This window comes from Otolemur garnettii, unplaced genomic scaffold (assembly GCF_000181295.1).
Source record: "Otolemur garnettii isolate 467f Iridium unplaced genomic scaffold, OtoGar3 scaffold00271, whole genome shotgun sequence".
NCBI lineage: Eukaryota > Metazoa > Chordata > Mammalia > Primates > Galagidae > Otolemur > Otolemur garnettii.
Window position 1 is genome coordinate 664,093 of NW_003852666.1, and position 20,673 is coordinate 684,765.

At 37.5% G+C, this 20,673-nt stretch overlaps 1 protein-coding gene across 1 annotated transcript in view; it reads left to right on the plus strand.

The window, feature by feature from the left end:
* PLCZ1 (phospholipase C zeta 1) overlaps window positions 1–11,771 on the plus strand; it is a 48,392-nt gene extending 36,621 nt beyond the window's left edge. The window contains exons 9-13 of the mRNA XM_012813509.2: window positions 1,373–1,489; window positions 2,538–2,707; window positions 7,114–7,243; window positions 10,736–10,885; window positions 11,686–11,771. Of these exons, the coding sequence (XP_012668963.1) occupies window positions 1,373–1,489; window positions 2,538–2,707; window positions 7,114–7,243; window positions 10,736–10,885; window positions 11,686–11,771 (653 nt within the window). The remainder of the gene's footprint in view (window positions 1–1,372; window positions 1,490–2,537; window positions 2,708–7,113; window positions 7,244–10,735; window positions 10,886–11,685) is intronic.
* Window positions 11,772–20,673: the final 8,902 nt, after the last annotated feature.

Sequence of the window (20,673 nt, forward strand, 5' to 3'; positions counted from 1 at the left end):
TATTACTTTGTAGATGGGAAACATTAAGACCTAGGAGTGTATGTTCTGCCTAAGGACAGACATGCCTTAGGACTAGATAAGGGAGCATGATACTTGAACACCCATGCTGTGTTTATATATAAATGGCTTCAAAATAAACTTTCTCTCTCAAGGAGTGTGTAACTTTAAAAAATAACTATTGATATTGGTAAAATTAACTGTATTTATTAACTTGACAATGCTTCTTAAAGAGTAGTATTTAGAGTGATAGAGGAAATGATTCTGCTCTAGTTTGATTTGTAAATCGAGTGAGTCATAGCCAATAACGGTTTCTCCCATGACTGCTCACCGTATTATCAGGAATGGTTGTAGGAACAGGAGGAAGAATAACCTTGGAGAAACTTGAAATCTGTGTTAAAACATTTGCAGGGGTGTCCAATGGGTAGTGTGCAAGTTAGTTTTGAATTTAAAGTGATTTAACTACAATATGGATAAGAAGAATCATAAAGAATATATATAGAAATTCAAATACATGAGGACTGTGTATCTTCATATGTACATGTAAATATACTTCAGTTACATAGAGACATCTCAGTAAGGAAGACATCTGAAATAATTAAAAGCATAAAGAAGCAGTGAGTTTTTCAAAGGAGATATGTAAGCAGAGATGGAGTGAATTTGGTGGGAAGATTCTGGAGTGGAGGGGTTGCAAGTTGAATCTGATAACTTTAGGGTTCCTTTCAACAGTGAGAATTGGAAATGTTCCATGGGATTAATATAGCTAGAATCAGAAAGCTGTATATGACCTACATGTGATTCTGTGATAATGTGAAAATCAAAGTTGAAAAAAAGGGGAAATACACTACTTTTGTTTTGAAAAATAAATGTATTTTATTTTAGATTTTTTTTTTTTTGCAGTTTTTGGCTGAGACTGGGTTTGAAACCACCACCTCTGGCATATGGGGCTGGTGCCTTACTCCTTTGAACCACAGGCACCACCCATTTATTTTAGAATTTTATGTATTCTTACATTGATGTGAAATTAATTTATATGTGAAAAAATATATAAAATTATCTTTTTTCTCCTCAAATGCTCAATGTACACAAATTGTATAATAAAATTATTATTAATATCTCTATAACAGTGAATTATACCATAATTATAAAGCATGAATTTATTTTGATTTTCATGAATTGCAAACACGGGGTGGCCATAAAGTTCATGTGCAATTTAAAATAGTGTGCAAACTTTATGGCCACCCTGCATTTTTGCCAAGATAATGCCTAACAAAATTTTGAAATTATTGTAGAATTACATTATATTACATAGATACAGTAGCTTATTTAATTTACTTAAAATCTTTCATAATGGTTTCATAATTTTTTTTTTCAGTTGAAGAGTTTATTTCTCACACCAGGACCTTCATTACCAGAATATATCCCAAAGCAACAAGAGCGGACTCGTCTAATTTTAATCCTCAAGAATTTTGGAATATAGGCTGTCAAATGGGTATGTTATATAGAATATTGAGTTGTTTTTAAAAGTCATATAACGTGAATGCATTTTATGGATTTATGAAAAATTCATGAGAAAGCTTCCTATGAAGGCTTTTGACCCTGGGAGCTTTAGGGTCAGGCACTAATGGCGAATCATTAGTTCTAAGGGTTGAAATCATTCCTAAATGGATCAGAGAGGGTAAATCTAGGTGAGGGTACCGAGGATGGGAGTTAAATTCTGTAGGAGTGGGCACGGGACAGGTGTGGTAGAGGAAAGGAACAAGAAATCCAAACTGGACATCAAATTCCTCTGCTTGAAGATGTACTCAAGGCCTCTTTGGATCCCATGATCACTATTGTTTATACGTCTACATTCGTAGTTGTGAAAAGTCAATGAGATTGCATAGCTGTGTTATTTATCCACTCCAGATTCTATTTATTCTGAGTGGCACAGATGGTATAGCACTGACACTCTCCAGTCAGAAAGTGTCAAGTGTTAAACCTTCTTCTACTGGACCGTGGCAAGGCACATAGGTTTGAGGAGAAGGGGCGAGTGGGGCCAGTGGAGAGGTGGAGGGTTTTACTGCCTGGGGTGGCTCTTTACCAGCCCATGCCAAGGTATCTTTATATTTTAAAGATGATTATCAATCTCTCTACCTGTTTCTCACTTTTTCCTCAAGTGATAGCAGCATCTCTTAGACCTAAAAGTTTATGACTTAGCTGATGTCTTCCTTCCTGAATTTAATGCACTGATTTCCTTTATTCTCGTATTTCTTGAATGTTACTTGATGTATATCGCTATTCTGTGATCTATACCAGATGCTATTTTGATTTCCTTATTCAAAGCTTACAGATTAAACTTTGCAACTTACTGATACACATTAATATAGACATGGCTGGAGGAAAATGTTTAAAAATCATGAATTATTAGGCTAATGGCCCTTGCTCACAGAACAATTGAAGATATGTAATCTGTGATTAGATCTCTGTAAATCACTTAATTGTGTTTCTTTAACTCGACTCTCTATACCTGACAATGTCAAAATATTTCTTTCTCACAGTGGCCCTAAATTTCCAAACCCCTGGTATGCCTATGGACCTACAAAATGGGAAATTTTTCGATAATGGTGGGTCTGGATATATTTTGAAACCGGAGTTCCTAAGAGATGCTAACTCAGACTTTAACCCACATGAAATAACAGACAGTAATCCAGTGACACTTACAATAAGGGTAAGATCAATAACTTTCTCCTTTACTTTTTTAGTTGCTAGGAAAGCTAGACAGTGTACATTAGCATTGTAAATTCCGTAGAATTCTGTGGCAGTTCTGTTAATCTTTTCAGGTACTATAGTAGTTCAGCATCCTTCCATATCTGAAAAATGTCTTCCTGTTGCATGATGAACATTTACGTGAATGATGGTCTGCCTGTGCATAGAAATAGTGAGACTAAAGCCACCTGCTCTCGAAGTTCGATTTATATTATTCCATTGTATTTGGGCATTTACTATTGTGATAGAGAGGTCTGAGTTCAGCCCAGTAATTACCCTGTGGACATGCTGCTTTTTCTTCTCTAACTTTAAAATTTTTTACCAGAATATCCAGGAAGCCATTTTCTTTTCATTAATCTCCCGAGTTAAGCATTTATAATTCAGGATCTTTATTTTCTCTGTATGTGTCTGAACATTATTTGATTACCGAAAAAGTATCTCTATGCTCTTCTCCATTATTTGTCCTCCATGTCTACTAATTTGTGTCAATTTAATCATGTTCCCTTTTCATCTGCATTTTGGGAGAGCTTTTAATGTTTGTTCCCTACCTTGATGATTCAAAGTCTGTACTGATTTTATTCTTTACTGATTTTAAGGTAGATGGGACCCTTTCCCTTATTTGGGGATAGTATTTGAGCCCCCCAGCTGCTGTTGCTTCCTTTTTGTCTGTATCCTACCAGCACGCTCCCTCCACACTCCTGACTTGTGATTTCACTTTTCATTTTGTGTTTTATTACATCCTGTATAATTTTATCCAGAGCAAAATCAGTGTGTATCATTTGTTACCATTAGAGTAAACTTTTTAAAACTTTTCTTCTTATTATATATTTTTTTGGCCAGGGCTAGGTTTGAACCCGCCACCTCCGGCATATAGAGCCAGCACCCTACTCCTTTGAGCTACAGGCGCCACCCACTTTTCTTATTTTTCTTTATAACCTCAGTGCTATGTTTATTTCCTTTTTAAAATGTCACTAAGTCTTTAAAAACCTCTAGTAGCTTTTCTCTCTTCACTTAATTATGAGCACTCCTATTTTAGACTATATCTCTACGTGGTGTTTGTCAATAAATAACTTGGATATGGTCTCTTTGGTCTCTCTTTCTATTTAACTAGTTGCTCCTGGAGGCCTATGAACCATCTCGAATCCTGTTCTGAAATTTTGGTAAATCCTTATGTTGCTATCCTAGCCGGGTTGATGGTGTCTCATGTTATTACTTAGTGAAGCTTGGCCACCAAGCACTCTCCTGCCAATCATTACCTGGCTGTTAGAGTGAGTGGATCCTCCAGCCCCCTCCACCCCCCTTTCTGAGCTGGGCTCCTTCTTCCACCATCAGAACACTCAGAGCATGGCAGGTTTGGGGAGACCAGCTCATCCAGTTCAGGCCCTGGCCATTTTAGTCCAGCTGAGAATGGGAGGTATGAGCCTATTTTCTGGAAATGAATGTGGAGAGAGAGTACAACAAAGATGAAGAAGACTGACGTGACCCTGGCTGTTGTTGCAGAACACAGCAGTGTGTAGCTGAGTTTCCTACAGGCTGTTAGGGATTTTGTGACTCTAAAGCAGCAGTGTATGATGATAGTGAACAGGCAGCGATTGCCCACATGCTGGATGCAGCCAAAAATTGATGATTTATCTCTGTTTCTGCAATCTGGAGAGGTACTGACCACTGAGCCTACGGTATAGTGTTGTTACTATGTTGGCATCCTTTTTTTAAATGCTTGATCTAGTGAAAAGACGGGGCAAATCAGCCTTTTAAAATCCTTTCCTACTCCACACAAACAAATCTCCCTTCTGTGCTCTGGGTGCTGCTCGCTCCCCTTTTCTTACCCGCCAAGTAATTCTTTCTCACCATCACTTGTGGGTTCCTCTTCCTCTACCTGGCCTTAAAACAGTCCAAATGGTATCTAAAGCTTTTAAAAAACCTTTGTCTCAAACTAAGTATTTCCCTTGGAATCTGTTATACAAACATTCATGGTTTAACCACCAACAATGTTCAAATCTTTAATCTGACCTCATTTTTGCAATCTAAAGATCTAATAACCTACTTAGTAACTTTACCTATTTAATCACTGTTCTGTCAAACTTAAAAATACGAAACTCTGAACATCCCTTCCTGGTCAAATCTACTTCTACTTTGTTATTGAAATCTCAACAAAGGACCTATTCCCTCCATGCTGCTCAGAAGGAAAAATTGGGAGCCATTCTAATCTACATCTCCTTCACTTCCCAGACCTCAAACAGCTTTAATTTCTGCTGATTCTGTTCCTAAATGCCTTTATTATCCATTCTCTTGGTCTCTCCTACTTTGCCGCTATTCTGTTTCAGGAGTTTGCTCCATGCCATCAGGTCTGCTCCTTTGGCTTCCTAAGGATTTCAGGGAGGATTTTATCTCAGTCCTTCTTATCCACCCTCCAAAAGTTGACCAGAGAGATTTTATTACAATGCCGGTCTAATTATGACCACTTAGTATTTGTGTTTTCTGATTGCTTTCCTAGTCAAGGCGTAGCATTCTACTCTGGCTAACCTTTGACCCTGTCTTATGAGACTGTGAAACTTGGATCCTTCTCTGTCCATGACTCATTTTCACAAATGCACAGACTTTTCCCTCTGACTGGACTATTCTTCCCTCCTTGCACCAACTACTGCATTCTCCCTCACTTTTCAAGGCCTAGGAATCACTTCTTTATGGAAACATTTTCCTCAGCTAGGTTAGTTGTGCTACTTTTTGTAGTTTTTTCTGTAATACCTAATGCATGCATCTACAATGCTATGGCAATGTGCAGTAGGTGACGGGTATTATCACACTACATTATAAGCCTTTATTTACTTGTTACCTATCTCTCTGCCCCTGCTGTCTGAGGATTTTTAAAGGATAAGAACTGTGTTATGTTCAATCTTTGTTCACAGAGCCTGACACCACATATAGGCTTGATGCATGTAGGTTGATTGAATGAATGATTTCTCTTTCCTGTTAAGAATAGAGAACATATGTGCTTTTTCCCCAGGACAGTGAAGCTGAAAGGTAGTTGGTGTGTACAGGTGCTCACACATGCCACGTGTTCATATTCTGAGAGTCTCGTGTAGAGATGCAGGTGCTATAGAGTGAGGCAGGCAGGGTTAATGATTCTCCCAGGTAGCTGCTGCCGTAGCCATATGGGCCTTTCTCTCTTGTTTTGATAAATCTACGGAGCTTTGTGATTGCCTTATGACTTTCACAAAATGTGGTGGCATGACTTGGAAATCAAGTTGAATGTTCTCTGGGTAAGGGGAAGGATCCACTCACCCTGTAGAGTGGTATTTAGATGGTGTACACTGGTACGTGGTATCAGCCTACTATGTTTATGGCCAGTGTTCTTTCTAATTACTCTGGTGATTAATTATGCTGATTGAAAGGTGCCCATTCCATACTGATGATTAAAAATCTGTGTAGTCACTCTGATTTCTAGCTAATGCCTCCACGTGCAGATTTAGGAAAGGAAAAATTGCACATTTGCAGCATTTTTCTGTTTATTCTCTTTCCTTGCTCCCTTTTGACTAAACTTATTTATTTGTCCCTTTTCATATAATCTTCAAAAATGGAAATTATGCCTTAATTTTTACAATTGCATTTTTAGGTTCGTATCTTCCAGTTCTTAGCCTAAGTTAGTACATTTCAAATGTAGTTTTTTTTAAATGCTCATTTCTTAAAGTAAAACAAACTTTTGCTTCAATAATTAGGTTGGATAACGAAGGGCTAAGTCAAAATATTAATTACTTTGTTAAACATTCTTTTGACACCCTTTAGTTCTTACACATGAGACCATTGATTTTGTCAGACTCAGGTTACTTATCTTCATAATAATATAGGTAAGAATAAGCAATGCGAAATTTCACAAGTTACTCAAACATAAATCCTATTATGATAAAATGCCATTATAAGAAGTTATATGGTGTTTTTTACATTTAAAGGTAATGTATTACTTTTAATTTTTTTGCAGCACATATAATACAAATTTGTAAATAGTGTATGTTATCAGAACAGCTTAGCCTAAATTAAAGTAAAAAATGATCGTAAGAAATTCTTTTAAGATAAAAATAGATGTTGTGTCAGAAGCCTCGGACATTGTGGATGCCAGTAGGATCACATTTCCTTAAAATGGAATGATTTGGACATTTTCTTGGTCCACTTGATATTTATCCGTCTCAATTGATACTTGAGGATAATAGACTTAAACTTTAAAATTTGTATTACTTTTCAGCTTCAGTTTTAGTGGGAACTGACTTCGAGTTTGTCAGCTTTTTGGGCCACAGAATTTTATTTTGAAATTAAGTGAATGGTGATGCCGTTTAACATTCTGCCAAGTTCTAGTATTGCCGTGTGTTTGTGCAGATCATCAGCGGTGCCCAGTTGCCTCTTACAAATACGTCATCTAACAAGGCTGACACACTAGTGATAATAGAAGTCTTTGGTGTTCCACAGGATCAAGCCAAGCAGCAGACTCGTGTCATTAAAAAGAACGGTGAGCTCCTAATGTATCTCAGTGAACTTCTATCTGACTTCTTGTTGGAAAGCTTCCAAATTCAGGTTGATCCCTTTTATACTTCTTCAGTATTCCTAAGGCAAACATTCTTCATTAGGTTCAAAATTACTAAAATGTTATATGCAGCAAAAGCATTTTGATAATAATTAGGTTGTTCAGTTATGTTTTCAGATTATGGATACAAAAACTTATCTGACCTGGAACACTATTACTTTTTGTTTTTAAACCTTTTACTTCCTTTTTATGTTTTCCTTCATATTACTGGATTAAGACAGATGTCTTGACAGGTGCAAATCTACTTAGCCTTTAGCCTCTGCATAAATAAAAACTTGTGATGCTTCTGATGTAGCATAGTATACATTTTTACTTTACTGTTCAAATTATTTTAGATCAAAGGTCCGTGGCCTCTGACTCAGGCTAAACATGCCTCAGAAACCTACTGATAAACTATTTGGATTCATAATTCAGTTATTTTTGCCAGAAAGGAAGTGAAGGATTAGAACAAATATTTTTGGCAAGATTTTTAGCACTCTGGCATCCCTTGGTATCTTTTGCAATACGTGATGAGTGTTGCCATTTCTTCTGTGAGGTTCAAATCATTAAGGGGATTAGAAATCACAGGTTCTTGAGATTCACCCTTATAAGAAGGGATCACTTGGAGAGCCCTTGAGTGTGGAGTCATCACTAAGTGGACATTCCCAAAGTCAGTGGATTTCACTTTAGAGCATGGAAATGTACTCTGGACTAAATGGCACTGACGGAAGGACAGGTGTAGTTTTATTCATGGTTTTCTTGGAGGGTAATATCTACTCATCTCCACGGTCTGCCTCCTACTGAATCCTCCCCCACTATGGCCTCTTGAATAAAGTCATGGAGGAAAAGAGATCAGCAGTATTTCCTGCCTCACCCCAGGGTATCAGTGTGAGGCGGTCATTGCTGATGACTTCCTGCCTCCTTTGGCGTCCCTCAGAGTTGACTGCACATTACAATGGCAGGGTCAAGAAATAGGAACTGCTGATGTCAGGGAGCTTATAATAACCTATCCTTTCTCCATCCTTTACTTGAATCTCATATTGCAAGATACAGCCTTTACTTATTCAATGCACCACTTGTAATATTATGATTTTAGAATTTTGGTCACATCTCTGCATTTCACAAGACTATTGGTAGAAAAATTCAGTTTGGTTCATCAAATATTTCCTGAGCCTCTCCTATGCTAAAAGCCTGGTGATAAGTATCAAAAGGCTTAAAATCTGTTTATTAAATGTGTTATTATGTATATCTCCATTCCCTGTAGGTAGGGTAGTTTACAGTTCAGTATGAGAGATGAGATACAAGTAAAATGATCATGATAAAGTCATTAGTGTTTCAAGCAGAGTACAAAGAAGTGGAAGTGGGAGGCACACATTTGGGATAGTTTTTGAAGAATGAGTAGATTTTTTGTTGTTGTTTTTATAGAGGGTAATGATAAGGACATTTAAGGTAGAAAGAACGAAGTGAGTCCTAAAGAACAATGTGAGTCCTAAGAAGACATCATTCAGATCTGCTAGGGAAAAGCCAGGAAGCTCAAGATGGGTGGAATAGAGGGTGCCTAAGAAAGATTAGTGAGCAATTAGATGAGAAAGTTACTGGGGATGGTCATGGAAATCCTTAAAAGCCAGGCCAAGGTGTTAGGGACTTGCTTTTCTGTACAAGGTGGATAAAATTATGACTTTTCAACAGGGATATACACGGTAACATTAACAGAGTTGAGCATTAATTGGATTGTTTCTGCAGATCACGTAGGAGGAAGTCTATGAGAGGAAAATGAGAAATATAGAGTCAAGATATATTTTTCAGTGGTTAGAGGATGTACAGTCAAATTGTAAAGAGAATTGTGACATCAGGAAAGGAATGGGGAATGCAAGTTAGAACCACTACAGAAATAAATGTCTAGACGGCAGGGCAAGAGGGATTTTAAGATGACTTAGCTACTAGGGTACTTAGCTATGAGGGTCTTAGGGTACTTAGCTATGAGGGTAGTATAATTAAAGACATGAGAGTTTGGGAGGAAACGATCAGATTAGGTTAACGTGTGGAAGTACGTTTTTAGTTTGGGTCATTTCTGGGAAAACTACTATTCATCACTATCGAATTTGGTTCATGGCTTACCTTTTTTTTCACTTTGACAAATAAACATTAGGACTTTCTTCTATAATTCATAATTTGGGTGTATGTGCATGTGTGGGTTTGTGTGTGTGTGAAAGAGAGAGAAGCCGACAGACAGAGATAGAGAAACAGAGGTACAGAGGGAGAGGGCGGGAGGTGGAAAGGGCACATGTAATGAAGTGGCATTGGAGGAGGAAGAATTAATCAGTGTAAAACTTTTCTGCAGACGTTTTTCAATGTCTGTGAAGAACTGACTCTAAATTTGCCCTTGTAATCCCATGGCATTATTTCTCTTCTTATGCAAAGGTAATGCAGTCATTAGTCCAGTGTGACTCAATTAGTTTACTATTTCCATGGGCATGGATGGCATCCTGCATTGCCATCTGGTGACTGTGCTCCTGTGACCACAGGTGACCCACAGAAAACATAGAGGTAAAATTAGGCACACATTCATCAATACTGTTGGAAATGGAACTCAAAGAACAAAAGCTGTCAACAGAGCAAGAGTAACTCTGCCTTTGGATGTGAAAAATGTTCATATTCTTTTTCTTCAAATCTTTGGAATCTTTATTAAGTAGAACATATATTTAATCTTGGTAGGAATTTCTTGATTGTATTAAATTATGCTTTAAGTTTCAGATGTGGGTCATATTATGATGCTATTTGAATTTATTGTTTTGGCAAGGGATTGGTTGTGTGGGATGATTTCTTTTGCGAGAGACAGGAATTATAATTAATTTTGTATTTCAAAATGAGCACTTAGTCAAAAGAAGGACCAAGGGCTGGCTTTAGAATGCTCATTCTCTGACAATGGTGTATGGGGCTCTTCCCTTAATAGGACCCAGTATAGAAAAATGATGTTACTTAAACTTCGTTATGTCTTTTTTGTTTGTTTGTTTTTGTTGTTGTTAAAGAAGTACCTAAGTACATTAGTTATATTGGCTAATGATTAAACGTTTCTTCTCTGAAGTCATACTCTCTGTTGGAACTCCTACCATTTAATGGCTGTCTATGTGAAACCATTATGAAATTATGTAGCATCACTGTGGCTCAGTTTTCCCATCTATAAATGGGGATAGTAATAATCCTGATGGGATTGTCAGGAGGACAATTTGAGATGCTTTACATAACGTTCTTAGAACATTGCCCAGCAACTGTTATGATTGTTATTATTCCTCTCCCCTTGGGAGCATTAAAAGCTTAAGTATTCTATAACACAAACTATTATTGTTAAAGGGGAAAAATCTTGGAGAACAGGTATTATCTATTTTTCCCTAGAGACAGTGTCTATGATTCTTTGTGTTTTTTTTATATATATTTCAGCTTTTAGTCCAAGATGGAATGAAACATTCACATTTATCATTCACGTGCCAGAATTGGCAATGATACGTTTTGTTGTTGAAAATCAAGTTTTAATAACAGGAAATGAATTTCTCGGGCAATATACTATACCACTTCTATGCATGAACAAAGGTAATATTCCTAAACGTTAGATGATTATGCTCACATATCATATAAATGTAACTTGTTTAGATTAAAGACATACTTTGATACACTAAATGGCTTTACCCATAAAAATAGAATGTAAAGGAAATCTGATGTCTTGACATGTATTTTTTCTCTCTGGAGTTCCAGAAACGTGTTCTCATGTGGAAGATGGGGTGGGGTGTGGAATTGCTAGGAAGACTAATTCACTTGGCGTATGCATTTCTTTACATGGATCACAGTTCTGTTTCAGTGGAGAGTAGTTATAACTACCATAAAGGCGAGGGTGGGAATCAACCCTGGAGGGAGGGGCAGGACTCTCCTTCCTGCCCACGGAGAGAGACTGGAGAGCATGAGACTCTCCTTTTCTGACCCTTTCCATGGCTGGCTACCTCTATGGGGCAGAGTCACCTTCTTGGGGTGATTTGTGCTATGCTCCCAGATCCCTCGTCGCCAGAGGTTTACTTTTCTAACAGCACCTGAGCTGTGTGTGCCTAGGAAACAGAGTCTTCCGAAGGCAGAAGAGTGGTGGCAAATTTTGGACCATGCTGTCCTTTGGAAAGAGAAGAATCTGTGTGCTCAGTGTTGGGCAGGAGAAAGCCAGAATTAAAAATGCACATATTTAATTTGGGGGTGAAGATTAATATACAAGATGGAGATATAACTGTATAGTCATGCTTTTTAATGCATGCTGGGTAAACGTATTATCTATCTCAGAAGCACTGCTGGAACCTTCCGCTCCATTAATTTGTTTTTATTATTCTAATGGGATATGATTCCTTTCACAGGTTACCGTCATATTCCTCTGTTTTCCAAAATGGGCGAGAGTCTGGAGCCGGCTTCATTATTTGTGTATGTGTGGTACGTCCGATAGCAGCTAACGGCACCTGACACCTTGTTAGCTATCCATCACAATAAAACAGCTAAAATGATTGTCCATATCTTTTCATTTCTTTTTTAACATAAGCAAAATAATTATATATAAAAAAAGAAATACTAAGCTCAAAAATTTTACATATACAAAAGACAGCATTGGCACAAAGAAAATGGAATCTTCAGAGGGTCGGGGCCGGGTGGCCTTCTTGTTAGCAGATCTCTCCCTCCTGTGTCTAGCAGCTTGTATCATTTTTAATTAGTAGAATTTACAAGCCTGGTAAATATGTCTGATAATGAAAGATATGTTGGCAAATATTTAGCAGTATAAAAGAAACAAGTCTAAGAGTGCTTCAGCTTCTAGACACTTAACACTGCACATTTTAGTGGAAAGGAATTAGACTGCCAGGCCCTTTGAGCCTTTTCATATCCGCAGAACAATCAGCTCCTGAATTCTTATGTTAGTTCTTAGATGCTGTGTGCTCTGGAGTTGGGACCCTGTAATTATACAGACATTTTTATGTGTGCCTATAAAATTGATTTGCATTCAAACTGTATTCAGACTCCATATCTATCAAAGAAATCTAGTATGTGGACTTTCAGTGCTTGGATCTCAAATTAATTTATAATCTTTCTGAATCCGTACCAAATATACTTTCAAGATTGTCTCTTGGTCAAAGATGAGCTGCCTGTGCTATTTTGTATGCTAGATTTTTCACCATCAGCAGGACTTTGTTTACTAAATGTTGTATAGGAGAATGTGGATCCTCACTCACTGTTCTTCAAAAATCAGGGATATCAGCCTCTTATTCTACCTAATTGTTGCATGGTAGTAGATATTTGGTGAAATTGAATCCATACTTACAACTAAAATACTAAAAATGACTATTGGTTTGAGATGTATACTAATGCATTATCTCTTGATAACCAGAAAATACAAAATAATCCATCTCGCATGTATTGTTATTGTCACGGTTTACTCCCGAGGGACCTGGGAGCATAGCACAAATCACCCCAAGAAGGTGACTCTGCCCCATAGAGGCAGCCAGCCATGGAAAGGGTCAGGAAAGGAGAGTCTCATGCTCTCCAGTCTCTCTCCTTGGGCAGGAAGGAGAGTCCTGCCTCTCCCTCCAGGGTTGATTCCCACCCTCGCCTTTATGGTAGTTATAACTACTCTCCACTGAAACAGAACTGTGATCCATGTAAAGAAATACACGCACCAAGGTAAACCAATAAATTGTTAAAGGTGAGCCAATAAATTGTTCAAGATAAAAAGATCATTGAGAATTCAAATTCTCAAACCATCAGTGGTAAGAAATGTCTTAGGGTAGTTGTTCAGTGTGTAATCCTCCAGTTCCTCTCTCATGGGCTGTCTGGATGTGAAATCAGTGTACACTTTTCCTAATAGGGACACATGTACAGCCAATTCTTAGAAAGGTGATTCTTTTCTGCCAGACAATAGATGGATCTTATTTAAATAAAATATTATTTAGCAAGACAGAAGTGGGGATGTCCAGTCCATTGACAAAGCTTTAACATTCCTTAGTCTCCTGAGGACTTTTGAAGATCTGGAATTCCATGAGATTTTTTCATCAGGTGAGTTTTGCAGGAGAGTTCTTTAATTCTGCAATGGGGATAAACTTCTCTTTTTCATTTCTACCTTCAAGCTTCGAAATAAGTGGGGGGGGGGGAGTTTTTTTTTCTTTTCTCATCATTTCCTCAGGTATCAGCCTCACCTCATTAACTTTAAAGACCAAATGTTTCATTTTTAATATTCTGCTCTATATCAGGAATATAATTTTGAGAGAAATGTTATGTCATCTTATTTCCTGTCCAGCAATCTTCTTCTTTAAACGTTTTTTGTACCTTTTTTGAAAATATACATTATTTATCACTTTCTTTACTCTTCGAACGGTATTATTTTTATGATTATGATTTTCTCACGAACACTTTTAACAGATACTGCTCAAGGAAATTCCACAGTCAGGAAAAATTCTCACATTTAGAGATGGTTGGAAAGGGTGTGAGAAGCCGGCTTTGACTAAGGCTTTCTAAGAATAACTCATCTACAAGGAAAAATTGTGTTGGTAAGTGGAAGGAAATAGAAACAGAAGAAAAGGCTTTCTAAATGGACTCCTAGGACTGTGGCAACACAAGACCTTTTCAACTTTCAACTGTTAATTTAAAAGTCTTTACCCCCAGGACGTCATCCATGTTCTCCTAGAATGGGTTATAGTTCCTGGTGTATGCATCCTTACAACTGATGAAAACCATAGGTGTTAACTTAGCACTATCAGCTAGGCCTTGGTCTTTCTGGGAGCTGCCATGGAACTCACAGCTGGACCATGGTGTTTCTTTGTTGAACATAGTTTCACAGAACATCAACCCAAGACACAGCTACTCCGTACCATGATGGAACTAGTCAAAAACAAGACCACTCTATAATCATGACTAAACACATGGCAAACTACTGTCTCAACACAAAATCACCACCTATTCCCCTATCCTGACTATTCTGAAGGACTGTTGATTCATTGCCAACTATGGCTTTAGCCTTGATTTATTCATCATTTCTAATAGGTAAGATTTATTCCAATCATAGCTTTATTCCAGTTCTTGACAATATCCTATACAGAGAGTTCAACTTCATTGAAACATCTCCCAAATTATCCAACACAAGCCCAAATCCAATGATGAGTTCTTCCTAATACCCTGTTATTGTGATACTCCATAACTTCCTCCCTCATTGCAATTAGCAAAATCCCCAACTTTACGTGTTTTTGGGGGTCTGTGGCTGGACAAACCCAGACATCTCCTTTTACTAACTTGTATTATTAGGTGTCACAGGAAAGTTTAATTATGTTGTTAATTTTGTGCTTTTTTGCTTCTTTCTTTCTCCTTCCTCCTTCCCTTCTTCCTTTTTTCCTTCTCCCCTCCCTCCTTTTCTCCCTTCCTTTTTCTTTCTTTCTTCCCTTCCTTTTTTCCATTTTCCCTTGCCTTCCTTTCTTTTCCCTTCCCTCCCTGTCTTTCCCCTTCCCTGCTCTTCCCCTTCTTTTCTTTTCCTTTCCCTTCCTTTCCTTCCCTTCTTTTCTTTTCCCTCACTTCCTTCCATTTCTTCTTTTGTTTTCTTTCATTCTTTTTCTTGATTGTGGCTGTTTAGAGTCTCACATAGAAAAAATGTAGACCACAATTTCACCTCCTAGACCCTTACCCTGACATTTCTCCGGAAAATGGTGGTGAAGTGACGGCTGGTTGCTGAAGAATAAAACTGTCCTGTCTCTGAAAGTAGTGTGGGGAAGCTTCCTCATAGTCATAAAAAGGTCTCCATCTTTAATTTTGGATATAAGGGAGTGTATGGGCTTTTGATGAATGCAGAACATGCCTCCAAAGACAAAATCCCTAGGGGTTCCAGTCAAAACATTTTTATAAATCTCAGGGGGAGATTTGGGAACCACACTGGGAAGAACATCTTGCCATTGGATATTATAGAGAGCATGGCATCACTTACATTTGAGTAAGTGCCCCTGTGGGTTTGAAGAATCTATGTTTTAATGGGGTAATATTTGGCCTGGATTCCATTTTTCAAGAGTTCTTAAGAGTCCTATATTCCTGGTATTGAAAAAACATTTGTTGAACTGCAATAGTTTTATAAGTAATAACCCCTGGGAAATATGTTTACCAACTAAGGTATTCTTAGGTCAGTCACACTGAAAACTCCAATTTCAAATGTCTAAGGGGTGGAATTTGAACCTATGAATAGGTAGGTTTTCTGTGTGTCTTCTATATTTATACACCAGCCCAGTACATAGGGGAAGTTGGTATTAAAGCCTTGATAATCTACTCCTTTTCTGGGATGTAGAAGTGCCCTCTTTCTCTTTTTATAATTTAACTTTCACACTTTTAGTTATCTTACTCATTCTTCTTCTTGGAGCAATCACTTCTCTAATGTGTTGACCACAATATCCGCCTTGTTAGCCATAGCCTAACATGGGCTTAATAATAAATGTAAATTAACCATAATCTTTTTTAGCCATCCTACATTGTTTTGTTTGTGAAACAAGACTGGAAACATTGAGTTAACTATGATCTACAGGAAATAACAGAACTGGGATTATTAATCTTGGGCAGTCTTGAAAAATATGAATGTTGTCCTTTACATAGTACATAAAAATGGGTCAGACTACAGAAACCTAAATGTAAAACCTGAAACTATGAAACGTCTAGAAAAATAAAGATATAATATCTTTGTGATCTTGGTATAGGCAAAGATTTCTTAGAACATTAAATGCATGAGACATAAAAAATGTGATAAATTGGACTTTATCAAAATTTTTTAAAAAAGGAACTTTTGCTTACTGAAATATACCATCATGAAAATAATAAGGCAAGCTATAAAACGAGAACCTTATTTTTAACATCTATATCAAAGGACTTATGGATCCAGGAGGTGCGAACAACACTTACAACTTGATAACAAAACAAAAATGGGCAAAATATTTGAACAAGCACTTACCAAAATAAAATATGTGAATGAGCAATAAGCATCTGAAAAGATCCTTGTCACTATTCATCATCAGGGAAGTGCAGATAAAAACTATAAGTAGAATGGTTAAAATATAATATAACTGTCTATACCAAAGGTTAGGGAGGATACAGAGAACTAAACCCATACACTGCTAGGAGGAATGTAAAATGGGATAATCACTTCAGAAATGGTTTGGCAGTTTCCTGTAAAGTTAAACATATACCCACCACATGACTCAGCCATTTCACTCCTAGAGATTTAAGGCAAGTGAAACACTAGTTTATTTCTATTAATTGTGTGCCCTAGCATGGATATAACATGATTTATTGTCTATTCACTTGTTAATGAACATTTGGGTTGTTTCCAGTTTATTGCTATTTCAGATAAAGCTGCTATAGACAGTAATATAAGAAGTCTTTGTATAGACATGCGAATAATTTGCTTTCATCCTAGAGAAGACAGCTACATTGAGGAGATGTCACTTCTGTGATCAGGCTATAAAACAGTGTGACTTCCATTTTGCTAGCAGACTCTACAGTTTTTCTTGGCTTGCACACTCTGATGAAGCAAGCTGCCATGTTAGAGAGGCCCACATGGCAAGGAACTCAGAGCAGCTTCCATTGAATAGGCAGAGAAGAACTGAGGCCCTTAGTCCAAGAGCATGTAAGGAAATGAATGCTTCCAACGGCCGCTGAAAGAGTGGAGGGGGTGAGTCCTTCCTAGGTGGACTTCAGATGAGACTGTAGACCAGTGGTTCTCAACCTTCCTAATGCCATGAACCTTTAATACAGTCCAAAGAGGTCGCAACCCACAGGATGAGAACCGATGCTATAGACCCTTGGATTATACAGCCTTGTGACAAGACAGTGAATCAGAGGGAGGACCCAGGTAAGCTGTGCTTGGATTTCTAACCTCCAGGAAATGTGAGATAATTATTGTGGATTATTTTAGGCTATTACATTTTGGGGTAATTTGTTATATAGTAATAGATTAATAGGACAGACAATCTTTTCTTTGTGGGGTGAAAAAGAATTGTAGATAATATGAGCCTTCTGTAGCTGTCTTTGTTCATTTTTTGTACTTTACAAGCTCTCTAACCCTAATATTCCTAAAATTCTATAATGGAACCTGATGTAAAAAGTGAATCTTGATAAAATGGCTCAATTTGAGATATTTTGACTTAACAATACATTTTCCTATTCTAGTATTTTCTTAGCAAGGGCATATATATCATATTTCCATTCCAACATGTTATATACCATTCTGAATATGAAACATAGTATAAGGATTGCATGAGCATAACTGAAGAACAGTTTTTTAGAAAAAGATCCTTTACCTTTTTAGAGAAGGTAGTATTTGAATCAACGTAACCATTAAAAAAAAATTTCATTCTTTCTTCAGCCTATCTTCTTCCTATCTTTTTAAAAAAGTTTCAGATTAATATGAGGATAAAAACAATTAGGTAATAATGTTTGTGTTTGTTAGGTGAGGTCCCTGTTGTGGTTGTGTCCTGCACCCAGGAGATTTGTCATATACCCTTACATTGTGCCCATTAGGTAGGAGCACATTGATCCTCTTTCTGCCTCCCCATCCCTCTTCTCTCCTACCTCCTCCTCCCAACTTGAATTAAATTGAGTTTTTCTCTTGTGTGGGCGTGTATTAGTTTACTACTGGCTTCATATCAGTGTTGAGTACAGTAGATACTTGCTTTTTCATTCTTGTGTCTTCCTAGCCTTTTAAACTAATTTCTAGAACTCTAACTTCTGCTAAATTAATCTGTTTTTTTATTTCTCTTGTATGTACCACACTGGCAAACATTCCTGCAGTCTAATTTATGCCAACTTCTTAGTTATGCACCAATCTGTGCACATGCAGCCTTCATAACTCCTCTCCTCCTGAAAGCCATTTTTGAATATCCTCACCTGAGCCAGACATCTTCCATTAGCTCCTGTAGACCTACTCTCTCCAGCCTGCACCAGCTTGCTGTACCTAAGGAGTAGACCCACATGGACTACATTAAAGGAATCTCAGCTTTCTGGCTCGCTGGCACGTTAGGCCATGGAGAGAAGGCCATCAGCAGACTGAGGGGAGGGAATAGTTCGGGGCATATTTTCCTCAGTTTCCCTCCCAATGAGGTCACCTCAGGGTGGTTGTGTTCCTTCAGGTAACTTGCTGTCCTTCTGGGTTCAGCTTAATAGGAAAGTCAGTGTCAGTAAAGAAAATGTCAAAGAATGAAAATAAATGTTCTGTTTTTCTTTTATATTCATTCAAGTGTGATGAACAGTGGGAGTAGAAATCAGCCTCCAGCATATGGAATGTTAAAAGTATATTAAATGATACAAATTTATTTTTATAGAGCTGTAATCTAGATATATACTAGTTTTTCTTTTTTTATGCTACTTGACTTGAATTCCAGTCTATACAGAAACTTATGTAATCAGAGATAACACATTAAATTGATCTAGTGAGAAATGAGTTAGCAAGCACATAATGAGGAAAAGTAAAGAAAAAAATCAATTAAAATCCTAACCCTTGTCTTAATTCAAGAACGCTTTTAGATGAGCAGTGATAGCTGAATAATCAACATGCTGAGAATTAAGTTAGAATGAACAGACAGCTGTATTTTCTCATTTAAAAACAATAACAATAAAACAGTATTCTGAGGTTATGTATGCTACTTCTACAAAACTGGGAAATGTCAAAAACTCTAGAGCCATAACTCATGATCCACCACAAAATAAAATAATCACTTTAAATTCAGGCTTATCCAAACCTTAATTTAAAATGTGCCCACAAAATTCACATGTTGTGGCCTAAACCCCTGTGCATTATGAAGTGGGGTTTTGGGGAAGCAACCAGGTCAGGAGTATGAGATTAGTCCCTTATAAAGAAGCCCTAGGACATTGGCCATCAGGTAGTGTGCAGCAAGCAGGTGCTGTCTATAAGAAACGGGCCTGGACCAGCCACTGAGTCTGCCAGTGCCTTGATATTTAGCCTCTCAGCCTCCACAGCTGTGAAAAATAAATTTCTCTTCTTTACAAGATATTCCATTTATTATGGTATTTTTGTTATAACAGGCTGGATAGACTAAGCCAGTCTTTTTGCATTTTTTAAAATTTCTTATAGTATAACTGTGTACATTAATGCAATCATGGGGTACAGTGTGCTGTTTTCATACACATTTTGAAATACTCTCATCAAACTGGTTAACATAACCTTCATGTCATTTTCTTAGCTATTGAGTTAAAACGTTCATACTCTGCTTTTAGAAAGATGCACTTGTACCCATGTAAGATAAACCATAGAGGTGACCCCACCAATCTCCCTCCTTCCCCTCATACATTCCCCTCACCTCCCCCTCCCATCCTCTTCCCATATTCTAAGGCTATAATTAGGTTATGGCATTCCTATAAAAGCTATGAATTAGTTTCAAAATAGGGCTGTGTACATTGGATACTTTTTCTTCCATTCTTGAGATAGTTTGCTAAGAAGAACATTTTCTAATTCCATCCATATAAACATGAAGGAGGTAAAGTCTCCATCCTTCTTTAGGGCTGCATAGTATTCCATGGTGTACATGTACCACTATTTATTGATCCATTAATGGGTCGATGGGCATTTGGGTTTCTTCCATGACCTAGCACTTATGAATTGGGCTGCAATAAACATTCTGATACAAATATCTCTGTTGTAATGTGATTTTTGGTCTTCTGGATATATACCTAATAAAGGAATTGCAGGATCAAATGGCAGGTCTATTTTTAGTTCTCTCAGTGTTCTCCAGATGTCTTCCCAAAAGGAACAAATCAATTTGCATTCCCACCAGCAGTGTAGCAGTATTCCCTTTTCTCCACATCCACGCCAACATCTTTGGTTTTGGGATTTTGTGATGTGGGCTAATCTCACTGGGGTTAGGTGGTACCTCAAAGTAGTTTTGATTTGCATTTCTCTGATGAATAAGGATGGAGAGCATTTTTTCATATATCTGTAGACCATGTGCCTATCTTCTTTAGAGAAATTTCTATTCAAGTCCCTTGCCCACCCTGAGATGGGATCGCTTGTTTTTTTTTCTTGCTAATACGTTTGTGTTCTCTGTGGATTCTGGTTATTAAACCTTTGTCAGAGACATAACCAGCAAATATCTTCTCCCATTCTGAGGGCTGTCTACCTGCTTTATTTACTGTATTCTTGGCTCTGCAGAAACTTTTTAGTTTGATCCGGTCCCAAAAGCATATTTTTGACATTGCTTCAATTGCCCAAGGGGTTCTCCTCATAAAATTTTCGCTGAAGCTGATTTCTTCAAGTGTTTTCCCTACACTTTCTTCTAGTATTTTCATAGTTTCATGTCTTAAGTTTAAGTCTTTAATCCAGTGAGAGT